Source organism: Buteo buteo, chromosome 2 (assembly GCF_964188355.1).
Source record: "Buteo buteo chromosome 2, bButBut1.hap1.1, whole genome shotgun sequence".
Classification (NCBI taxonomy): Eukaryota; Metazoa; Chordata; class Aves; order Accipitriformes; family Accipitridae; genus Buteo; species Buteo buteo.
In genome coordinates, this window is record NC_134172.1 from 15,822,237 (window position 1) to 15,840,913 (window position 18,677).

Sequence of the window (18,677 nt, forward strand, 5' to 3'; positions counted from 1 at the left end):
ATCCAATAGGCCAGTGAGACAAGTGAAAGATTTTTAGGGCGCTGTGTCGTTAGTGTGTTGGGCATTGCAGTTTTTCTTGAACAAGGGATAGTGCAGAGAGCTGTAGCTTTATAGGCTTCTTTGGCAGAGCAGACACCTGCTGTGTATCTAATCCCTTGGTTTTCACTTCTCTAGGATAAGCATCTTGTAAAGAAAAGGGGTTAGTGTTACAATCGCGTATTTGTTTCAGAATATACAGTAGCAGCACAAAGTTTGAGTAGGAACAACAGTTTGGAACAGGGTATGTTGGCCTGAATAAAGTACAGTCATTATGGTAACAGCAACAGACTTGTCCCTGTGTGAAGTTCTGAGATGCATAACCAATAAAATATTTTTAGCGGTCTGATGAGTTGATTTGAAACATAGAATCTCAACTGCTTAAACCAGTTTCTATGACAGCCCAGATCAGAGTGTTAGCATTAGGGAGAATAATGTTAGCATAGGCAAGCAATGGCCGTCTTCTAGAGATAAATAACAAACACGTGGATGTTCTTAAACATGGGCTTTTGCAAAGCTTTGATTTTAATACTAAATGAAAATCACATGCTAGAATTTATGTGCTTTGGAAAACATTTAATTTTTTCCTAAACCATTTTTTAATCCATCAAAAGCATTAAACTGAAGACATTTTTGAATGTGGAACATGTTTTTTATACTAAATTAAATCCTTAAAATGGACATAACTGGAAATGTAACGGGCCTGTTTTGCAGTATTTTTGTGAGCTAGCATTTCTGCATATAAATACGTACCAAAGTTAATCCACATATAATATGCAAAAAACTTCTCCTTGATGGGATTAAAATTAAAGCAGACCACATTTTCCATAAAATCTCAGAATTCAGATGTAGGTTTTGATATTTAGCAGCTGCTGTTTGATTTGAACAAGAGTGCAGTCTTTGCCAGATGTGACATATTAACTTAGCTAATATGAATAATGAGTCTCAGTGTATACGTGCAAATAAGATTCATTAGTGTTTATGTAACATATGGGAGATATTAAAATACTTAACCTAGGAAAAGTTAGAAAAAGAAAGCAAGCATAAGAATTTTAGTTGTTTAGTTGGCTTAAGCCCTGTATCATTTTATAATTAGGTAAGTAGACACTTCAGGCCCTCATAACCTGTAATGCAACACATGATTGTTTGATTTGGGGAAAAAAAAAAAAAGATAAAAGGCCTTGTTGTATTTCAGGAGCAAACCGGGCTGGAGTGTGCATGTCACTGTTGGATCAGTAGCCAGGCTTTTCTCTGCCGGAGGTCCGGTTTTAAATCTGATTGAGCTGCTGTAGTTATTTATCTTCAGTGCCTATCCACGGCAGGATGCCTCAGCTCTCAGTTATTCCTCCAGAGGAGAGGCCTCAACTGAAGTTAGAGAGGTGTGTTACAGGCCACCTACGTTGCTCTGTTTTCAGTACCTCCAGCAGTAATACATCTACATTTTTATAAGTACTAAACATCATCCCCCACAAAACAGTTGTTGACCAAGGAAGCTCTTTTGTTTCCTTAGAGCTGTTTGATTTATGTTCTATATTTGTATATGTGATGGCATATGATGAAAGTGAGTCATCATCTTTTGGTGTATCTCAGTTTAGAAGGTGGCCTGATATGACAGCAATGTCACCCACCTAACTTGAAGGACAAAACAATTTCACTCACCTCTGATGTCAGAAATGTATTTGCACAACAGCTAAGTGAAATCTCTCTCTTGCGTATATCATTCATGTTTTAAAACAAGAATTCTATTTGTTATAGTAATACTGAGACAAATATTATTGGTTTCCCAGTGTACAGGAGTTACAATTTCTTAGTATTGCGGGTACCTTGTGAGAAACAAGGAAATAATGAGTGCTGTATTAAAAGCTTCTAAAGATTGAAAATATCCTGGAAAAGGCTGTGATGTTAGGTTGGAATTCCCCATTATTGGAACCAAATGACTAAACCTGGGATTTTACAGTTGCCAGTCGTTTTGCCTTTACAGCCTACACATATTAGACCTGGTGAGCTCTTACGTCCATGGGACTTCAAATTCATCCTTCAAGAACTTGAGATTTTCTGTCTGGACAAATTCAAAAGAAAGAAGACACATTTGTGAGGCAAAAGGTTGATAGGTTAACAAAATAATAATTAAACAGAGGCTAACAGGCTTAGGGCTGTGATGTTACAAGGCTGGACACAACGGCATTTGGGGGCAGGTAAAGTGAATAGTGTAGATAAGGTCATTGGAGGTGTTAGGTAGGGTTTGTGCTATAGTTACCTGATTTATCGCATGAATTTCACCATTGTATATATAAGGGTGTGTTTGTATGTGTACAAGCATATACGTGTGCATACAAGAGACCTGTAAATGTTTTCATGTACATGTTTTCATATATATAACTTGGAAATATAGGTTACCCTTTAAGAAAGGGGATGCAGTGCTTTATTAGTTGCTTCTGTGAAAGGAAACAGGAGTGCATTGGTTTTTTGCTGAGGGTCCCATGATTAACTTATTTCTTTTCTCTATACATAATCACAAAGTAACCTGCAGACAAGTTTCAGTGACTTAATAGCTGCTGAGAAGACAGCATGTCTAAGCTTGCAAGAGAATAAACTTCGCTGGAGAGAATGCAGCTGGATTTGTAGCTGCAGCGAGCCACTTCGGAAACTTGTCCCAGCTTGATTGAAAATTGCTTTCCCTGTTAGGTGGGAGGAGGTTTTTCTTTGCTGTTAGGTTTCTTTTTTCACCCACCTCATGCTGTTTACTCACCAGCTGAACCCTGATGAGATTTTATAAAGGGAAGAAGTCCCAAGCAAGAAATTTCATTGTATTCAAAACATAAAAGGATAGAGAGGAGATAGTGTTACTAATATGATAAGTTCATTGCACACTTAGTGTCAAGGTCCATTTTAAGGTTGTTTATAAAATTAAGCCAGGTTTTATGATCAGATCAGAAACCAATGTTATGTAGAAAACAAATTTACCCCGTGTTTATCTTATTTTTTTTTTTTAGTCTGTGTATATATCGAAGCACTGCCATAAGTTTAATCTAGTTGGGAAGTTTGTCTTTAAATTTACAAGATATTTATGCTGTATTTAAAAAGTGAGAAACTTATCTCAAATGTCATTTAGCATAAATTGATGCTAAGTATGAATTTGAAGCAAGAAAAAAAAAGACACCTACATATTTTATCACCAATCGAATTTTTATTGCAAATTACATACTTGAGCAGCTTCATTCATCCAGCCGAAGTCATTGCAGATGACCTTTTCCTCAGCAGACTCTGTCTGAACAGAATATTGTTCTGCTGTTAATTGTTTTGGACATAGTGTGTGAAAAATCTTAAGGGAGTTGAATTTTGTTGTTCAGGGTTCACAGTACATAATTTTGCTTGCATGTTTACTGCTGGCCTGTCAAAAGTATTTGAAGGAGTAAATTTCTCCCACAGATCAACTAATCATGAAAACAGTGTTGAGGTGTTTGATTGACATAGTGAAGCTGTTAATTTAGAGTGTATCAAGATCAAATGGAATTTATTGCAATTAGGAAGTGATTGTGTTCTCAGTTGAAATTTTTAAATGCTGCATTTTAGATTTTTGTGCGTTTTTATGCTGTCTCATTGGATGTATTAGGGAATTTATATGCTTTGTTACATTTAGATACTTAATGTTCAACACAACTTCAGCACAAATTTTACTTTTTTATAATAGCTGATATTTGACTGATTGTGAAGAGTTGCCGTACATGTAATGTTTCTGTACTCTAAAAGGCTTTGGGGAACAAAGGATTCAGCCAGTCTGAGGTTTTGGTGGTTTATTTTTGTTTTTACAACTTTGGTTCAAAATATTATGGTATCAGGCTAAAGTCTTCCTGCTTATTTCTCTGAGAATGGCTCCTTTATGACATGCTTAGAGGTTCCTGATCACTATATAGTCCTGATCCACGGTTTGTATGTATGAAGTTGTATTCAGTATATCATATCTAGTAAGACCTTCTTTGGTACCATGGTGTGGCACAAATGTTAGAGTGGGTATTTTCGTATCCATAGTCCTTGAATCTTAATGGTTCAGTTATTCTTGAAAGCCACATTTTTCTCCTAAGTATTCTTAGAAAAAATTGTGGGATATCAAAAAGGAATGCTTGTTCTCTCTATTGCTTTCTCTTTTTAAAATCTATGTTCAGGCATATGGTACTGACAGATGACACACAGATTCTAGAGGGCAAAAGGCTTCTCATGCCCCTAAAATTGTGGACACAGGTCTGGGGGTGAAACAGGTTGGCTTAGTTGAAAAAGCTGTGGATACTTGATGAAGCCTTAGCCCAGTAATGGTAATTTTTTTCTTTGGATGAATTGAGCAATTTTCTCATGGCTTCAATACTTCTCTCCCAGTGCTGAGGCTGCTGTTTCTCATTTTTTTCATGAGCATGATCTACTCTGTGCAGCTGTCAAGGAGTAGTTTGCTCCAGGTTTAGTCCTTAAGTTTCACCTGCACACTCAGGTGTCTGTGGCCTGATACTAGCTTCTTTCCTTATTCACGGCTGTAGAAAACAAGCAAGCAGAAGCCTCACATTAAAAATAGTGCTGAGCTGATAATGCATCTCTTTGGTCTCACTGAAGAGAAGTAGCATAGAGGCCATTAGCCAAGTCCTTGGGGATGCTTACTGAGACGCTCTCTCCAATTGACCCTTTGGCATACAGAAGTGCACCTGACGGGGACAGGCTGTGTGGGGAAGCAGTTTGGTTCTCTGTCCTGGAAGGGAGATCACTGTGGCTGAAGTTCTTCCAGGTTTTTTAGAAGATTAGAAAATACTGGGGGTGGGTGGGGGGTGGGTGCTGATTGTAAATTTATGATAATAGTAGTAAATTAAAATTCACTAAGTTTATGTGCTTCCTTGGATTACTCATACATCCTACCTTGGCTTTATCTCCCTTTTGGCTCACAAGCTTTTATTCCTCCTACTATTTATTAAGGAATATGAAAGTGATCAGCATTCCAGAAAGTAAAAGGTAATGTGCATCTCTCTCAGATTGTTTTATTCTGCAGCCACCTGACAAAAGATGCATTCAAATGTATGCTGTAACTAGTGCTTCTGTGATGCAAGCAGGAAAATTAGGGTTGTAATTTTCCCCAAATTTGGGAAATATTTTTTAGATCCAGTATTTTTCCATGGATACAGTGCACTTTTCCATTCCTGACAGCTAGCACAGATCATGCTGTTCCTCGTGGCCAAGAGATGTATTTGGATGTATTTTTTTTCATAAGTGAGCCAGCCTAGCTATGGCACTTAGATAGGGAGTGTTAATTTTTTTTTTTTAATTGCTGAAGCATTATGCTTTGTTATAAACAAAAGATGGTTAGAGATGAGTAAATAGTGTCTAGTGCAAGGGAAGGGGTTGGTGAACACATTAAGGCTCATGCTTTTAACCAAGCAGGAGAAGATAGAGCTCCTTTTGTTTTTTTCCCTCGGCTGTTCCGGTTCTCTCAGCAGTCTGACTGCCTTCCCATGTGACATTTTCACATTGCATTTCTAGGTCAACGGTGACAAAACTAGCATGCTTGTGCCCAAATTGATCATCTCAGTCTGCTGTACTCCACATGGCTTTCACATCCATCTTTGCCGTAGTCTGTGTTTGAATTTCAGAAGAGCCTGTCAGCTTTGCATTTCCTCAGGTCTTAAAAAACAGAGACGGCTCAGCAGGCGCACGTTAACTTCTCATGTGTCTTGTCCTACTCCAAGCATCTGGGAGTAGGAGAAAAATAGGAGTGAGCTTTGCAAATAGATGAGAGTGACGTGGGAAATGTCGGTATAATATCAGTGTCGGTAAGGGAGGTGATGTATTTGCTTAGATTATGAAAAAATTGGCCAGATTAATTCTTCCAGAGAAGAACTGCCGACTGTTGGACATTAGTGGGCACCTTCTGGTGGACGTTCTCCTACTCTTTCTCCTTCACGTAGGTGAGAAAAAAACCAGCACAGTTGGGTTCATGAGCATCTTTCTTGGAGGCCAGACAAAGGGACCGCTGCAGAGAATTGCCTTTAAGGGCATGACTTCTTTCTTTAGTTGATAAAGTTATAACCAAAGGTGGTTATAACCGCTTTGTTATAACTGAAAGATGGTCAGAGACAAGTGGACAGTGTCTACCGCAAGGGACAGGGCTGGTGAACTGCCCATCCCTCCCATTCCTCATGAGCACCGCTCCTCAGGGCCTGACCCTTTTCTTTCCCGGGTGCTGTGCCTGTGCCTGCTGTCCCCATGAGTGCCACCACTTTGGGAGGACACGGCAGGGCCCCTGCTCCAGCCTGCCGCCACCCTGAGCTCCGCGGGAGGTGAAGCGAGAGGCCGGTCACCTGCGCTTGCACGGCTTTTGGGTGCACGGAAAGGTGTCGCTGAGCAGCTCCTTGCTGGGGACTCTGGCGGGCCTGGGGCTACAATTCCAAGTGTTCCAAACCCTTGAACCAGCCATTGTCCCGGCCAGGCTAAAACTGGGTGTGGAGGGCAGTGAAGAACCAAAGATGTGGGTAGAGGGACAGAGGTGAAGGACAGAGCCGGGAAAGAGAGGAAAACTGGCACTCAGAGCTGGGTTTCATGCTAAGCCTGGCACTAGCAGAGAGATGTGCGGTTGCAGATCTCAGCTGTGTAATTTTCTGTTTTTCCTAACACAGATAGTTTTAAACGAAATGAGGTGAATGAGTAATTTTTTAATTTAATTTTCTCCCCATGACTGCAAAGCTATCATAGGTGATGATGCTATTTTAAAAATTCTGTAGGTTTGCAAATAAGAATATATTTCTGATACGGCCTTCTTTTGGCTAATGAAATAGTAGCTTACACGTGAGTTGGTATTAATGGCACATGAAGTAATGACACACAATTCAATTATTCTACTAGACAGAGAAACACTTAGACACATCTGTAAGATATTTCTGAATCTAGGCGTCAGTGTGGGTGATTGAAAATACACTATTTGTGCATGTTTCTTCAAACAATTACTGTGGAAAATATTGTGGCACTGTAGTTAAAAGCAGGGTTTTTTTAATGGTAATAGCTGTAGAGGGAAGAGAATTCCCAAGGAGAAATGCTCTTCTATAATCCCATGCTGATCTTCCCGACAGAAAGCAGAAGAGGAGGAGCTTGTCCTCACACCTGATGGCACCAGGGAATTCCTGACATTTGAAGTTCCACTGAATGACTCTGGATCAGCTGGACTTGGTGTGAGCGTCAAAGGTAACCGGTCAAAAGAAAACCATGCCGATTTAGGAATCTTCGTCAAGTCCATTATTAACGGTGGAGCAGCATCCAAGGTAAGAGGGAACATCTCTGTAATTTGGTCTTACTTGGTTTTCCATAAGGCTGTTTTGAAAATAACCACCGATTCAAGAATGAGATTGCTCTGTAACTAGCTTTTTCCAATTACACCATCAGAGGTGATATTTAGATTTCTTCTCAGATTCACATGTTTGCGCATCCCAGGATTTAAACAGCCCTTACAGGTTCTGAGGAAGGATACAAGCCATCTCTGGTACCGTTCAATTAGTATGCTATTTGTGCAAACAGGTTGTGATAATAGCTTGCAGTCCAAGTCTGTAATTGGAACAGACATTTCCTACAATGGCTGCAATGGAAGCTATTATACAAGTGTTCATTTGGCCAGAAACTATTAGGACTAAGCATAGTTGTTTGATTATTTTTCATTTGTTTTTTTCCTCTCTCCAGCAGACTAAACTTTTGTGCGTGTTTTGCGTAACTAGCTATAAACTTTCCTTTTCCAGGATGGCAGGCTTCGAGTGAATGATCAACTAATAGCAGTAAATGGAGAATCATTATTGGGCAAAACAAATCAAGATGCTATGGAAACCTTAAGGAGGTCCATGTCCACTGAAGGAAACAAACGGGGAATGATTCAGCTTATTGTGGCGAGACGAATAAGTAAATGCAATGAGGTAATATGCTTTTGATAACGGGACTGGGAGGTTTTACTTCTAAGGTATTTGTGTTTATAGGAGATGTCATGTTTCCTCTGAGACCTGGAAAATAATATTTGAGAAGCTAAAGAAAGAGAGAATTACAAAATTATCTGAATTTCAATGTTAGACATGCTAACCTTATTGCCGATCAATAAAGTTTTCCTTTTGAGTATTTTCATCAATGAATAACAGGAAGCACTGAATAAAACTATATTGATTTTGTAATTGGATCCCACTGTTTACGTGATTTTTGTTCTTTGGAGTTTTTTATGTAGGTCTATTGAATCTTTTGTTTACAGAGTTAAGTGTTAACTGACTTGATTCTTTGTCACTTTCAGTTTTTTTAATTAAGTGTAGAGCTTTTACATTTCATTATTATATTTCATCTAAGCAATTGAATGTTCCATGTAAAGATTCTGCAAAACTTGATGCAAATAATTCTGTTATTTTGGATTTTAAATGTGTTGTGTCTTGGCCTTCATTGCAGGGAATTATGAAATACTGAATTCAGGGTGAAGTGGTGATTCTTTTTCTGCTATTTGCAGAACTTCTGTCTCCTCCAGTGCAATGTTAATGTGTTAATGTTTTGAAACATATTAATGGTTTCTAATAGTTTATCTTCTAGATTAATGTAAAATATGCTATATAGTAGGAATATGTGGGCATATGATACTGAGAAGGACTGCAGATGCTGTGGAGGACTGAATTAGACTTCAAAATGATTTTGACAAATTGGAGAAATTCACTGAGTTAAATAGGGTGCAGTTGAATGATGGGTCAGGGAAGCATCTGTTCTTACGACATCTAAAAGTCATTCTTTCATTCTTGTTAACACCGGTAAGGTCTTATTGGGAATGTTATTTCTTGAGCATCATGCTTCAAAAATGATGTGCAAAATTGGTTTAGTACTGCTGATCCTACCTAGGGGGAAAAGGAATGGTGTGTTTTTTTAATGCATAAAATTGATCTTTAAAAAATTCCAGTCCATAGTGAATTATAAAATCATGTTTGAAAAAGGCACTAGCCTCTCTAGAAGTATTAAGTTCGTCTTCATTCACTGCTTATACACAGCTTTAATACCCATACACACATGTTTATATATACACACTGCTGGAAAGCCAGCTTGGATGCACATGGTTTCTCACTTGGTGTTGAAGGAATTCTGGCCTTTTTGTATTTGGTGATGTTCTGTTCTAGCCTTAATTCTGAACTTGGACTCCAGACTGTTCTTTGGAGACTGTTCCTTATTCCTACCCAATTTCAGATGCATTTTATATGTTACTAAATAAAAAGGGTGAAATATTTTAGATTATTTCTGTGTTTAGTATAATTTTTTCGAAAAGGATGTAGAAGGTGTTCACTCTTGTTTTAGTGAAAGTCTTCTAGATCAAATATATCAAGACAGTGTTTGTAAACATGATGGAGCAAATCCAGCGATGATGAACCAAAGACATTGCTCCTTAAATCCGATAGAATTTTTGCTTGTTCAAGTTACGATTAGTGTGGTGCCCCACATCTGTTTGACATTTAGTGTGATTTATATTGCAGAAATCACATGGCAAAAAAGGCACAGCTCAGTCTACAGTATGTGTGCTCCAAGATGAAAGAACGGATGTTAGAACCAGATTTTGATACACTGAAATGTATCTGTAGAGGGAGCAGGATGGGGAGCTGTGTCTGTCTGGGCCTACTATACAATTTTTTATGCATTTTCCCAAATACTTAATAAGCTAGTGAGATGAGCCATAATGATTTGGGAAAGTGATGATATGCAATTAATGGTGTAGTGATCCTGTTTACAAAATAATTTTTTAAAGTATTTTTTCCTCAGGAATTACTGCTTTTGTATATCTAAAGGAAATACGATGTGTATACTGTTTGCATATTTTAATATGATGAAAGCACAACTTGCATGGACATAAAGCTATTTACCTGCTGAGCTGGCAGTATTCAAGAAACCAGTTTTCTGTAAGTCTTGCAATGCCCAGACTTCAATGAAATGAAAAGTGAAGAGAGAATTTTTTTTTTTTTGACACTTTGCAATTAAACTCTACTTTCTTACCCAAGAATTGGACAGTTTTTAACTTTAGATATTCTTAATCTGATATAATACTAATAAGCTATGATAATATTATTTATGTATCTTGCATGAATACCATATATGAGTGTGGTATTCAGTTAGCTTAGCCCCTAAGTGATGGATGTGTGGACTAAGACCCGGTTGGAGAGCAGCATTGTGCAACAGAGCATTGCAGTGATATTCACTTTCCCATGGAGCATCAGATACTGGCCGTGTCTGGCAGCCTCAGCTATACTATGCTTAATTCAGCAATGTAGATTACTTAGATGCACTGGTACGCAAGTTGTCCCCTTCAAGTATTCCTGTAGCTGCCACCAGCCTAGTATACAGTCTCAGTAAAGATTTTTAGTATTAGAACAAAAAATAAATGACATCTGACTGGTGGCAAATTCAGGAGCTTGCAGATTAGAAGTAAAAGCTCGGAACGGCAGACCCTATCTTGATAAATCACACCTTTTGCCAGTGTAGAATTGTAGAATCATAGAATTGTTTAGGCTGGAAAAGACCCTTAAGATCATCGAGTCCAACCATTAACCTAACACTGCCAAATCCACCACTAAACCATGTCCCTAAGTGCTATGTCTGCACTTCTTTTGAAAACCTCCAGGGACAGTGACTCAACCACTTCCCTGGGCACCTGTTCTAATGCTTGACAAACCTTTTGGTGAAGAAATTTTTCCTAATATCCAATCTAAACCTTCCCTGGCACAACTTGAGGCCATTTCCTCTCATCCTATCTCCAGCCACCTGACAGAAGAGACCAGCACCCACCTCACTACAACCTCCTTTCAGGTAGTTGTTGTAGAGAGCGATAAGGTCTCCCCTCAGCCTACTTTTCTCCAGACTAAACAACCCCAGTTCCTCAGAAATAGGGTTTTACTGTTTTTTCTTAAAGACAGAAAAGAAATGTTTACCTTTTGAGGAGGTATTTTCCTGGTGTTTTCTATGCTTTTCTCTCTCTTTTGGTTCTCCAAAGGAGTCACCATAAAATAACAGCAACAAAAAAGATCCTGTTCAACTGATTTCTTTCCTGTGCTGATTCTGCATTGTATGTGCTCACTTTATGGACAAAAATATAGCTTACACTCTTGTTAGTCTTGCAGAACCAGAGGTAAGTGGAACAAGCTTGATTATATTCCCTTTGTGCATCGCCAACATGTGTTCATTCTGCTCCATTCCAGTGGCATGGTCAGTCCTGCATCATGATGTGAGGTCAGGACTCGGCGCCCTGAGATTCCCTGCCATGCCACAGAGCAGCTACAAGCGTTTCGGAAGGGGAATCTGTACAAGGGGTGATAATGCCAATGCTCAACATATGGATGACAAAAGCGTTTGCTATCTGGATGTTAAAAAACCAACAGCAAAAAGAACAAAAAAAAGAAGACTTTTTTTTTTTCCCCGTAGCTTCCAGTCCAGTGATAGTTTTGCATTTGCGAAATCAAGCTGAGTTCTTTTGAGATAGATAAGCAACCCAGTCTGCTTTTTTCTTCAGTAAAATTGAGTTTGAATTGGATTTTAAGAAAGTTAGTAGTATGATTACTGTTCTTTTGTTTTTAATATTCATTTTCATAATCAGCCCTAAGAATTGCGGGGGAGGGAGGGATTCATTTGACAGCATGGTTCTGCAGAGTGCCATTTCTCTGTGTTTCAATTCACACCTGAATTTTCATGTGCTTTTTTGTATTTTGGTTGCTGTCTAGAAGAGAGGACGGCTCAGTCTCTGTTGTCCTGGGTTTAGAGAGGCAGGGACGGTTGCCTCCAATGTGCTGCAGAGGAGCTGTTTCTTTGTCAGAAAGCTTCAAAAGTCAAAGTCTACTTAACTTGAGCATGAAACTGTTTCAAAAATTTGTGAAGTGACCTCTGATACTCCTTTTTCATGCCAGCAGTATTCTCATTTAGCTTCACCAGTTCTCATGTTGTAGACTAAGCCTCCAAAGCAATTATAGTAACAATAAAAATGTACATAAACACCATAAGAGTATTATCTTGTCTTCAGAGAGGTAGTGAGGAGATCATTTACATCATCAGCACTTACATAACTGTAAGCTCAAAAAAGACCACAAAGTTCCCAGAAGGTAAAAAGCATTTTAATGCTGTTGTGGTTTTACTGAACTGAAGAGTTGCCTGTAGAAAGAATTTTCATTGACTCACCAGGAGATAGAGTATAATCTATCCAGGTTTTTGAGTGAATTATCTTGTAGTAAATATTGATATAAGCATGGAGTGAATGGTAGTTATGAATGAACTCCAAGCCAAAACTGTGTATCTGAGTTTTGATCCTGCTTGCATTACATCTACACAAAGTACAGTAATAGAGTTAATTCTGTAAGCTGCACTACTACAAAACTTGCAAAGCTTTGTTTAATATCTCAGCCACTCCAGAGAAAATCACACAGTGAATATTTGATGGATGCTGTTAGATTAATGTAATAAAAACATTTAGTTTGGGATTTGGATATATCTAAGTTCCCCTCCCCTCCCTTTCAAAAAAGTTAAATATACTGTTCTAATCTATGTTTTCAACTTTCAGCCTTGCCCTCTGTGATCAGCATTGTGTGTTGACTCTTCAACTTTCCTATATAAGCACAGAGAGACTTTAAGGTACATTTCCAAAGTTGTGCAGACAGTGGCAAAGATGGAAAGAATAACAATAATATTGACTTGATACTCATATACAGCCCGTATTTAACACCTCAGTTTTAAGAAGACGTGGCCATCAGCTTTTTAGATCTTTAACTCGGGCTTGACATTTTTTAAATTACTAAGATTTAAGGAGAAACACTGGAGCTCCTTGCGCCATGTTCTGTTAATTAGTGATATTTTTATGATTAGCCTGTATGGGCAAAGAGCTGCTGGCTGTATGGCTGTAATGCATACGTAGCGCGTAGGCATGACTGTCAGGCAGATCCGTGCAGCTGGAGGCAGTATGTGCTGATTCAAGAAAATAAAGGTAATTGTTACTTTTGGAATCCTGCTCTTTTCAATCCTGCAACCTGGACAGCTTAGAGGCACAGATTGCTTGTCTGCACTCTGTTCATGTCACACGCAGGCAGCACTTGTCTGCCGTTAAGAGAGAGAGCATCACCATTTTCCTCAAAATGAGAGATTTCAAGGGTTTTTTCTTGTCTATCTCCCTTTTTTGACAGAATTAATGTCTTGCCAAACCTGCCCGAAATGAAGGGTTTCAAATGATTAGCAGGTCCCTACATTTCTTTTTGCATGCCTGTTCATCTTTGCTCCAGTTGCTGAGTTGAAAATGGAGCAAACCATGAAGCAAAGAAACAGTCATGAATTCAGACCATGTAAGGACCTAATCAACTGTTTAAATAAAATGACTGGTAGACAGATCAGTGAGAGAGACTTTGCAAATGAGTGGTTTCATTATAAAAGAAAGGAAACAAGCAAACATTTTTTTTTTCTGGTATGTGTGGAAGTATAAAACTTTAAGCATCATTTTTCCCTGCGTGCATTACCTAGTTACCTATTTTGAAATTGATATAACAGGTTTCTTTTTTTCTTTTCTTGCTAGATTAGTTTTGTGATGACCTTCTGGAGTTCATTTAACTATCGAAAAGGCTTTAGCACCTTCTCCAAACACAATGCTTTCACTGTTGACTCCCTTCTCCAAGTCACTGATAAAGCTGCTCATCAGCCTAAGCTGTTCCCAGCTGTGATCCATGGGGGAACCTACATCTGGCTCTTCTCCATCCTGAAGATTGATCTTTTGTCCAATCCTTTAGTCAGATTTCAACCCAGAAAATGAAAACTTAGTCCAATCCCATGAAAACTTAGTTTCTTTAATGCCTTTGATATGAAACCTTGGTAGAGGCTTTTTGAAAATGCAAATACATCACGTCCATTTTATTGCCAGAGAGTTCAGTGGCACCTTTGTGCAACTCCAGCGTCCCAGTGAGGCAGGATTTCCCCATGAATGTCTGCCTTCTCCACGGTCCCATGTCCGTCATGCTCAGTGATCTTACTCTTTATTGTAGATGCCACCATTTTATCTGGAAGGAGGTCAGACGCCTGGTCTGTAGTTCCCAAGATCCCCTCTAGGTATACAGGCAACCCCCAGTCCTCTGGCACCGTGGCCATTTGTGAACAGTATGTTGAACGTTTTGGCCAGCAGTTATGCAATTTCATGTTTGAGTTTCTTCAGGGCTTTTGGGAGAATGCCATCCAACCTGGGTGACATGTTAACTTCTCACGTAACCTATTTGATCTAATGCTCCTGTGTATTTTCTTCTGGCTGATCTCACTCCTCTCCTTATTTGCTACAAAGAATGGGATCAGGTGTGGAAATCTCCCTGATATCTTCAGCAGTAAAGACTGAGGCAAAGAAAACTTTGAGCTTCCCTGCTACAGACTTGTCCCTCAGTGCCCTTTTCACTGTTGCCATCAAGGGATCCAACTGATTCCCTGTGTACCTTCTTACAGCTGGAGTCTTTGGTGAACATTTTACCTTCAGTCTGAGCATTCTGAAGGGTGCTGCCAAAATTCTTCCTTCTTCCTCTCAATTTCTTGGGCCATATTGGTGGGGTTTTTAAATTGTGGCACATTTTCCCTGAGCTTCTAATACAGGACTTGTTAATGGTCTCCTCTTACGCCTCTGGTGGTCTTTTTGGTGCATGATTTTCAGTGTACTTAGGTAAACTTCTAATAGTAAACATCCCAAGAAATATTTTTAAAATTTAGTTGTTGGGAAAGTATGTACATGGTTTTCTATTTTGTAGTATCTTGTGTCTTCTGTTCTGCCCTTCTACCTGTCCCCATTTATTTTGACTGACTTTTTTCTCCTTTATCTGTTTTTCATCCTTGGTATCAACTTACAAGCTCCATCTTGGTACAGGTTCCTCCCCATACCCCATAACCTACCATCTAAGTGCATTTTATAAAGTTGTGGGGGTTCCCTCCCACCATTCTGAAAGCATTTTTTGTCTTCTCCTTGCCTTTTAACATTGTCAGAACAAGAATGCAGTATTTCATAGAAACACTGTACTAATTTTACATTTAGTAGTGTATGATTGTGCATGTAAGTCAAACCTGACCCTTTTACTGGCTATTTACCTACATTTTTGCATCTTGCAAAATCTGCCCCTAAAGCAGGATCCCAACTTGGGTGGTAACAAAGAAAACCATATTTAATATTGGTAGTAGTATTGTAAAAGTATCTCTGTCGTAAAAGGAAGCTGAAGCCTTTTGGACATCTTAGCCACAGTACACAGATAAGAAAGGAAAAGGAAAGCTTGGAGAATAATTGTGTGTGATAGAAGGAGCTTCAGTACCCTGGATGCAGCATAATATTGTGTACTGGCTTCTTTAAAATCCATAATGCTTGCATGCCAGTATTTGGATAATTTACTTTCTGAAGGAAAAAAGGAGTCTGATTATTGTTTCTTTAAAAAAAAAATGTTTATGCTGTGAATATTTTGGCAATGTTCTTGTGCATAAACTTTTTTCATATTTATGTGCATAACTTCAGATAGGATGGATGGTGGTGTTTAAGTAAAAAGGACCGCATTAGTTGTCCTTTTATCATCTAGATAAGCAGCAGCTGGGCTAGTTAGTACAGACAGTGCTTTAGCAAACAGCTGGTTCTTATCTGAATGACAAAGAGCTAGGGTAGAGACCTTTTTTATTTAAAAAAAAAAATATCTTGTTTCTATTTTTATTTTAAGAGAATGGAGAGAAAAGGAGCTACAGGCAATCTGTAGCATGTGAGGTTTTATTGCATTTTTATGAATATGATCATTTATTATAGATCAGTGCTAGGAACCAGAGAGGGAACTCTCTCTTTTCAGCCTGGAGAGGAGAAGGCTCAGGGGGATCTTACCAGTGTCTGTAAATACCTGATGGTGGGGAATAAAGAAGACCGAGGCAGACTCTTCTCAGGGCTGCCCAGTGCCAGGACAAGAAGCAATGGGCACAAACTGAAATACAAGAAATTTCTTTTAAACATAAGAAAAAAATCTTCTTCTGAGAGGGTGGTCAACCAACTGGCACAGGTTGCCCAGAGAGGTTGTGGAGTCTCTGTCCTTGCAGGTATTCAGAACCCAACTGGACAAGGCACTGGGCAGCCTGCTCTTGCTGACGTTGCTTTGAGCAAGAGGTTGGACTAAATAATCTCCAGTGGTTCCATCCAACCTCAACTGGTCTGTGACTCTGAACTGTCACACCAAGAAGTGCTCCTGTTAGGAGCAGCTATTGATAGGAAGTATAGGGTTCAGTTGCTGCCTAGCTTGCTTTCCTTGCCAGGCCATTAATGAAGATCAGGGATTCGTACATCTTTGTTAATATTACCTACTCTTTATCAGTTAATCAAATTAAATTATATGGGATAGCACTGATGCTGGCTAAGGGAAGGAACTGGAATGTGTAATTCAAGCTCTTTATTAGAAATGCATCAGGAAGAACAAGTCTTTATTTGAACTGCAATATTGCTTTGGACTGTCGGTCTCTTTGTCTTGTCCACAGCACAGTTTCCAAATTCAATGTATTTTTTCTTACACAAACTTCCTGTTAACAATGTAAGGAAAAGAATTCTTTTTTTGTGAAAGCCAGTTCTGTAATTCCTGTCTAATTTTTGCTATTTTATAAAAGGCATTGTATCTTCTGTAAAATATTTGTGTAGTCGGCTGTTGATGCCTTTGTTTAAACCCATCTTTTGAGATGCTTATTAGAAATGGAAAAAGTTTTCCCCATGAAAATGATAAAATATGTGATTCACTTTACAAATGCAGCCATCTAAACACAACGGTCCTGCTGTTTCTTCTATTTACCCTGTATTTTACTGCATTACCAGGAGTGAATTTTTATGTATTTCTCTGATGCAGAGCTTTCTTCTTGTCAGTATCTTTCTGAAAATCTCTTGAGACCTTCCTACAAATTAGTTTGAAAGTTGATGGGTTGTCACATGAAGAAGGACTGTGTGATATGGCTCACTAAAAGCTGGACACTTGTTACATAAAGTCATCAATATAGCACTGGGCGAATAAATCCCAAAGCACTTTGATATTTTCACACCTTATTTAAAGGCAGTGAAATAAAGGTTAGTTCATCATTTAATGCCTTTATCGTGCAAGTTTAAGCTCTCAAGCGGTCTAATGTTGGTGTGCTTTTTTCCTTACGGTGTTTCAGAATTTAACATTTCTATTCTTTTTGAATTTGCCTTAGATTCCGTTATAACAGAAGCTACGAATATTGTTTAATTTACTTTTCAGTAAAGCTGTCAGTTGTAATCTGCAATTTAAAAAACCTAATAAAACAAATCCTCATTTCACAATTTAAACCTTATTGAGTCTAATTCACTTGCACTGCAAGTTTATTATTCTCCTGCAGCTTGACGTGCCTCCAATTGTAATTGTGTTGACCCTCTGATGCAGTAAATCTCCCCAGTGCTTATCAAACTGGGAGAGATAAGTCTACAATTTGGAACTTCATTAAGTATCTCATTTATATTAAACAGATGATGGCTTTGAACAGAAATAATAATTTTTACAGACTCTGCGACCTCCTGATCGTGGTCTTCTCAACTTTGTAATGCGGCATTTCGCAAACCTCCACCCCTCCGTGTACCGGGCGTTACGCCAGTGCCCGAATGTCAGAAGTCATTAGTCCATTGGGCTGACTTCAAAGCCTCTGCTGTGGAGACTGTAGCTGAGTGCTTTGTAGCCCCTGAAGCAGATTTTTTTTTTAAATCTTTCATACCGTACATTTCTTAGTCATCTGGGGATTGCGGGAAGAGTGATTAATAATGGGCAGCTGTTTAAAGAAGAAACAAGCAACAAACATGTTGCTTGTTATTGTAATTCCTGAAACTATAAACTACTCCTCTCATGCTCATTTAAAGACCAGTCCTTGGAATAAGTGTTCCCAGTTCCCAGTGGCTTCAAAGAGTCTGCAGCGTGCTCAGTATCTTGCAGTACCTGGTCCCCACTGTATTTCCATACATATAACATATATGCCATGGGATTTGTGTAGGGACATTGTTCTTTAGATTTAACTATACACTTCAGTATGAAGAGGCGTGTTGGTGAGAACAGCTAACGCTTTGATGTGTGAGTTCATATGATTACCCTGCAAAACACATCTATTTTTAAAGATTTATGTTTTTAAAAGAGCTGGTTTCAGTTCACGCTGTTTAGGTGAATTGACTTAATGGTCTCGGCAAAGTTCCTTTGGTAGCATTACCAAGTAGCCAGCAGAGAGCTGGAGGTCAGGTGAACCGACAGCTTTAGGGGCAGGAAGGCTGGATGGTGTGAGGGCTGGGTGATGGTGTGGGGAGTCTCTTGTCCCTGCAGTGAGTGTCAGGGTACTGACAAATTTGGCATCCAAACTGACCGGTGAGCACACAGTTGCTCATTCTCCTCACTCCCAGGGGTGGCGTTGGCAGCCGCAGCAGAGCTGCCCATGGCTGATGGGGTGGCTAAACCCAGCTAGATGACACAAAATTGTTTTCTTTCTTTGCCTCGCATGGGCGCTGCCTTCCACTGAGCTCTGATTTTCTGGGGCTTACTGAGGAAAATTCAACTTTTCCCTCTCTTTTTGAAAAATCTGAGAGGCATGCGCAGGAAAACAAGGGGTGTCCAGCTTCTGCAAACAAAGGCTAAGCT

At 39.1% G+C, this 18,677-nt stretch overlaps 1 protein-coding gene across 13 annotated transcripts in view; it reads left to right on the top strand.

Annotated features, from left to right (window-relative positions):
• PARD3 (par-3 family cell polarity regulator) overlaps nucleotides 1-18,677 on the top strand; it is a 462,776-nt gene that overhangs the window by 273,114 nt on the left and 170,985 nt on the right. For all 13 annotated transcript variants that reach the window (XR_012652929.1, XM_075046174.1, XM_075046081.1 and 10 more), the window contains 2 exons: nucleotides 7,134-7,322; nucleotides 7,791-7,961. Coding sequence is in view for 12 of the 13 variants with exons in the window: in XM_075046174.1 (XP_074902275.1) it covers nucleotides 7,134-7,322; nucleotides 7,791-7,961 (360 nt within the window). In the remaining variant the exon portion in view is untranslated. The remainder of the gene's footprint in view (nucleotides 1-7,133; nucleotides 7,323-7,790; nucleotides 7,962-18,677) is intronic.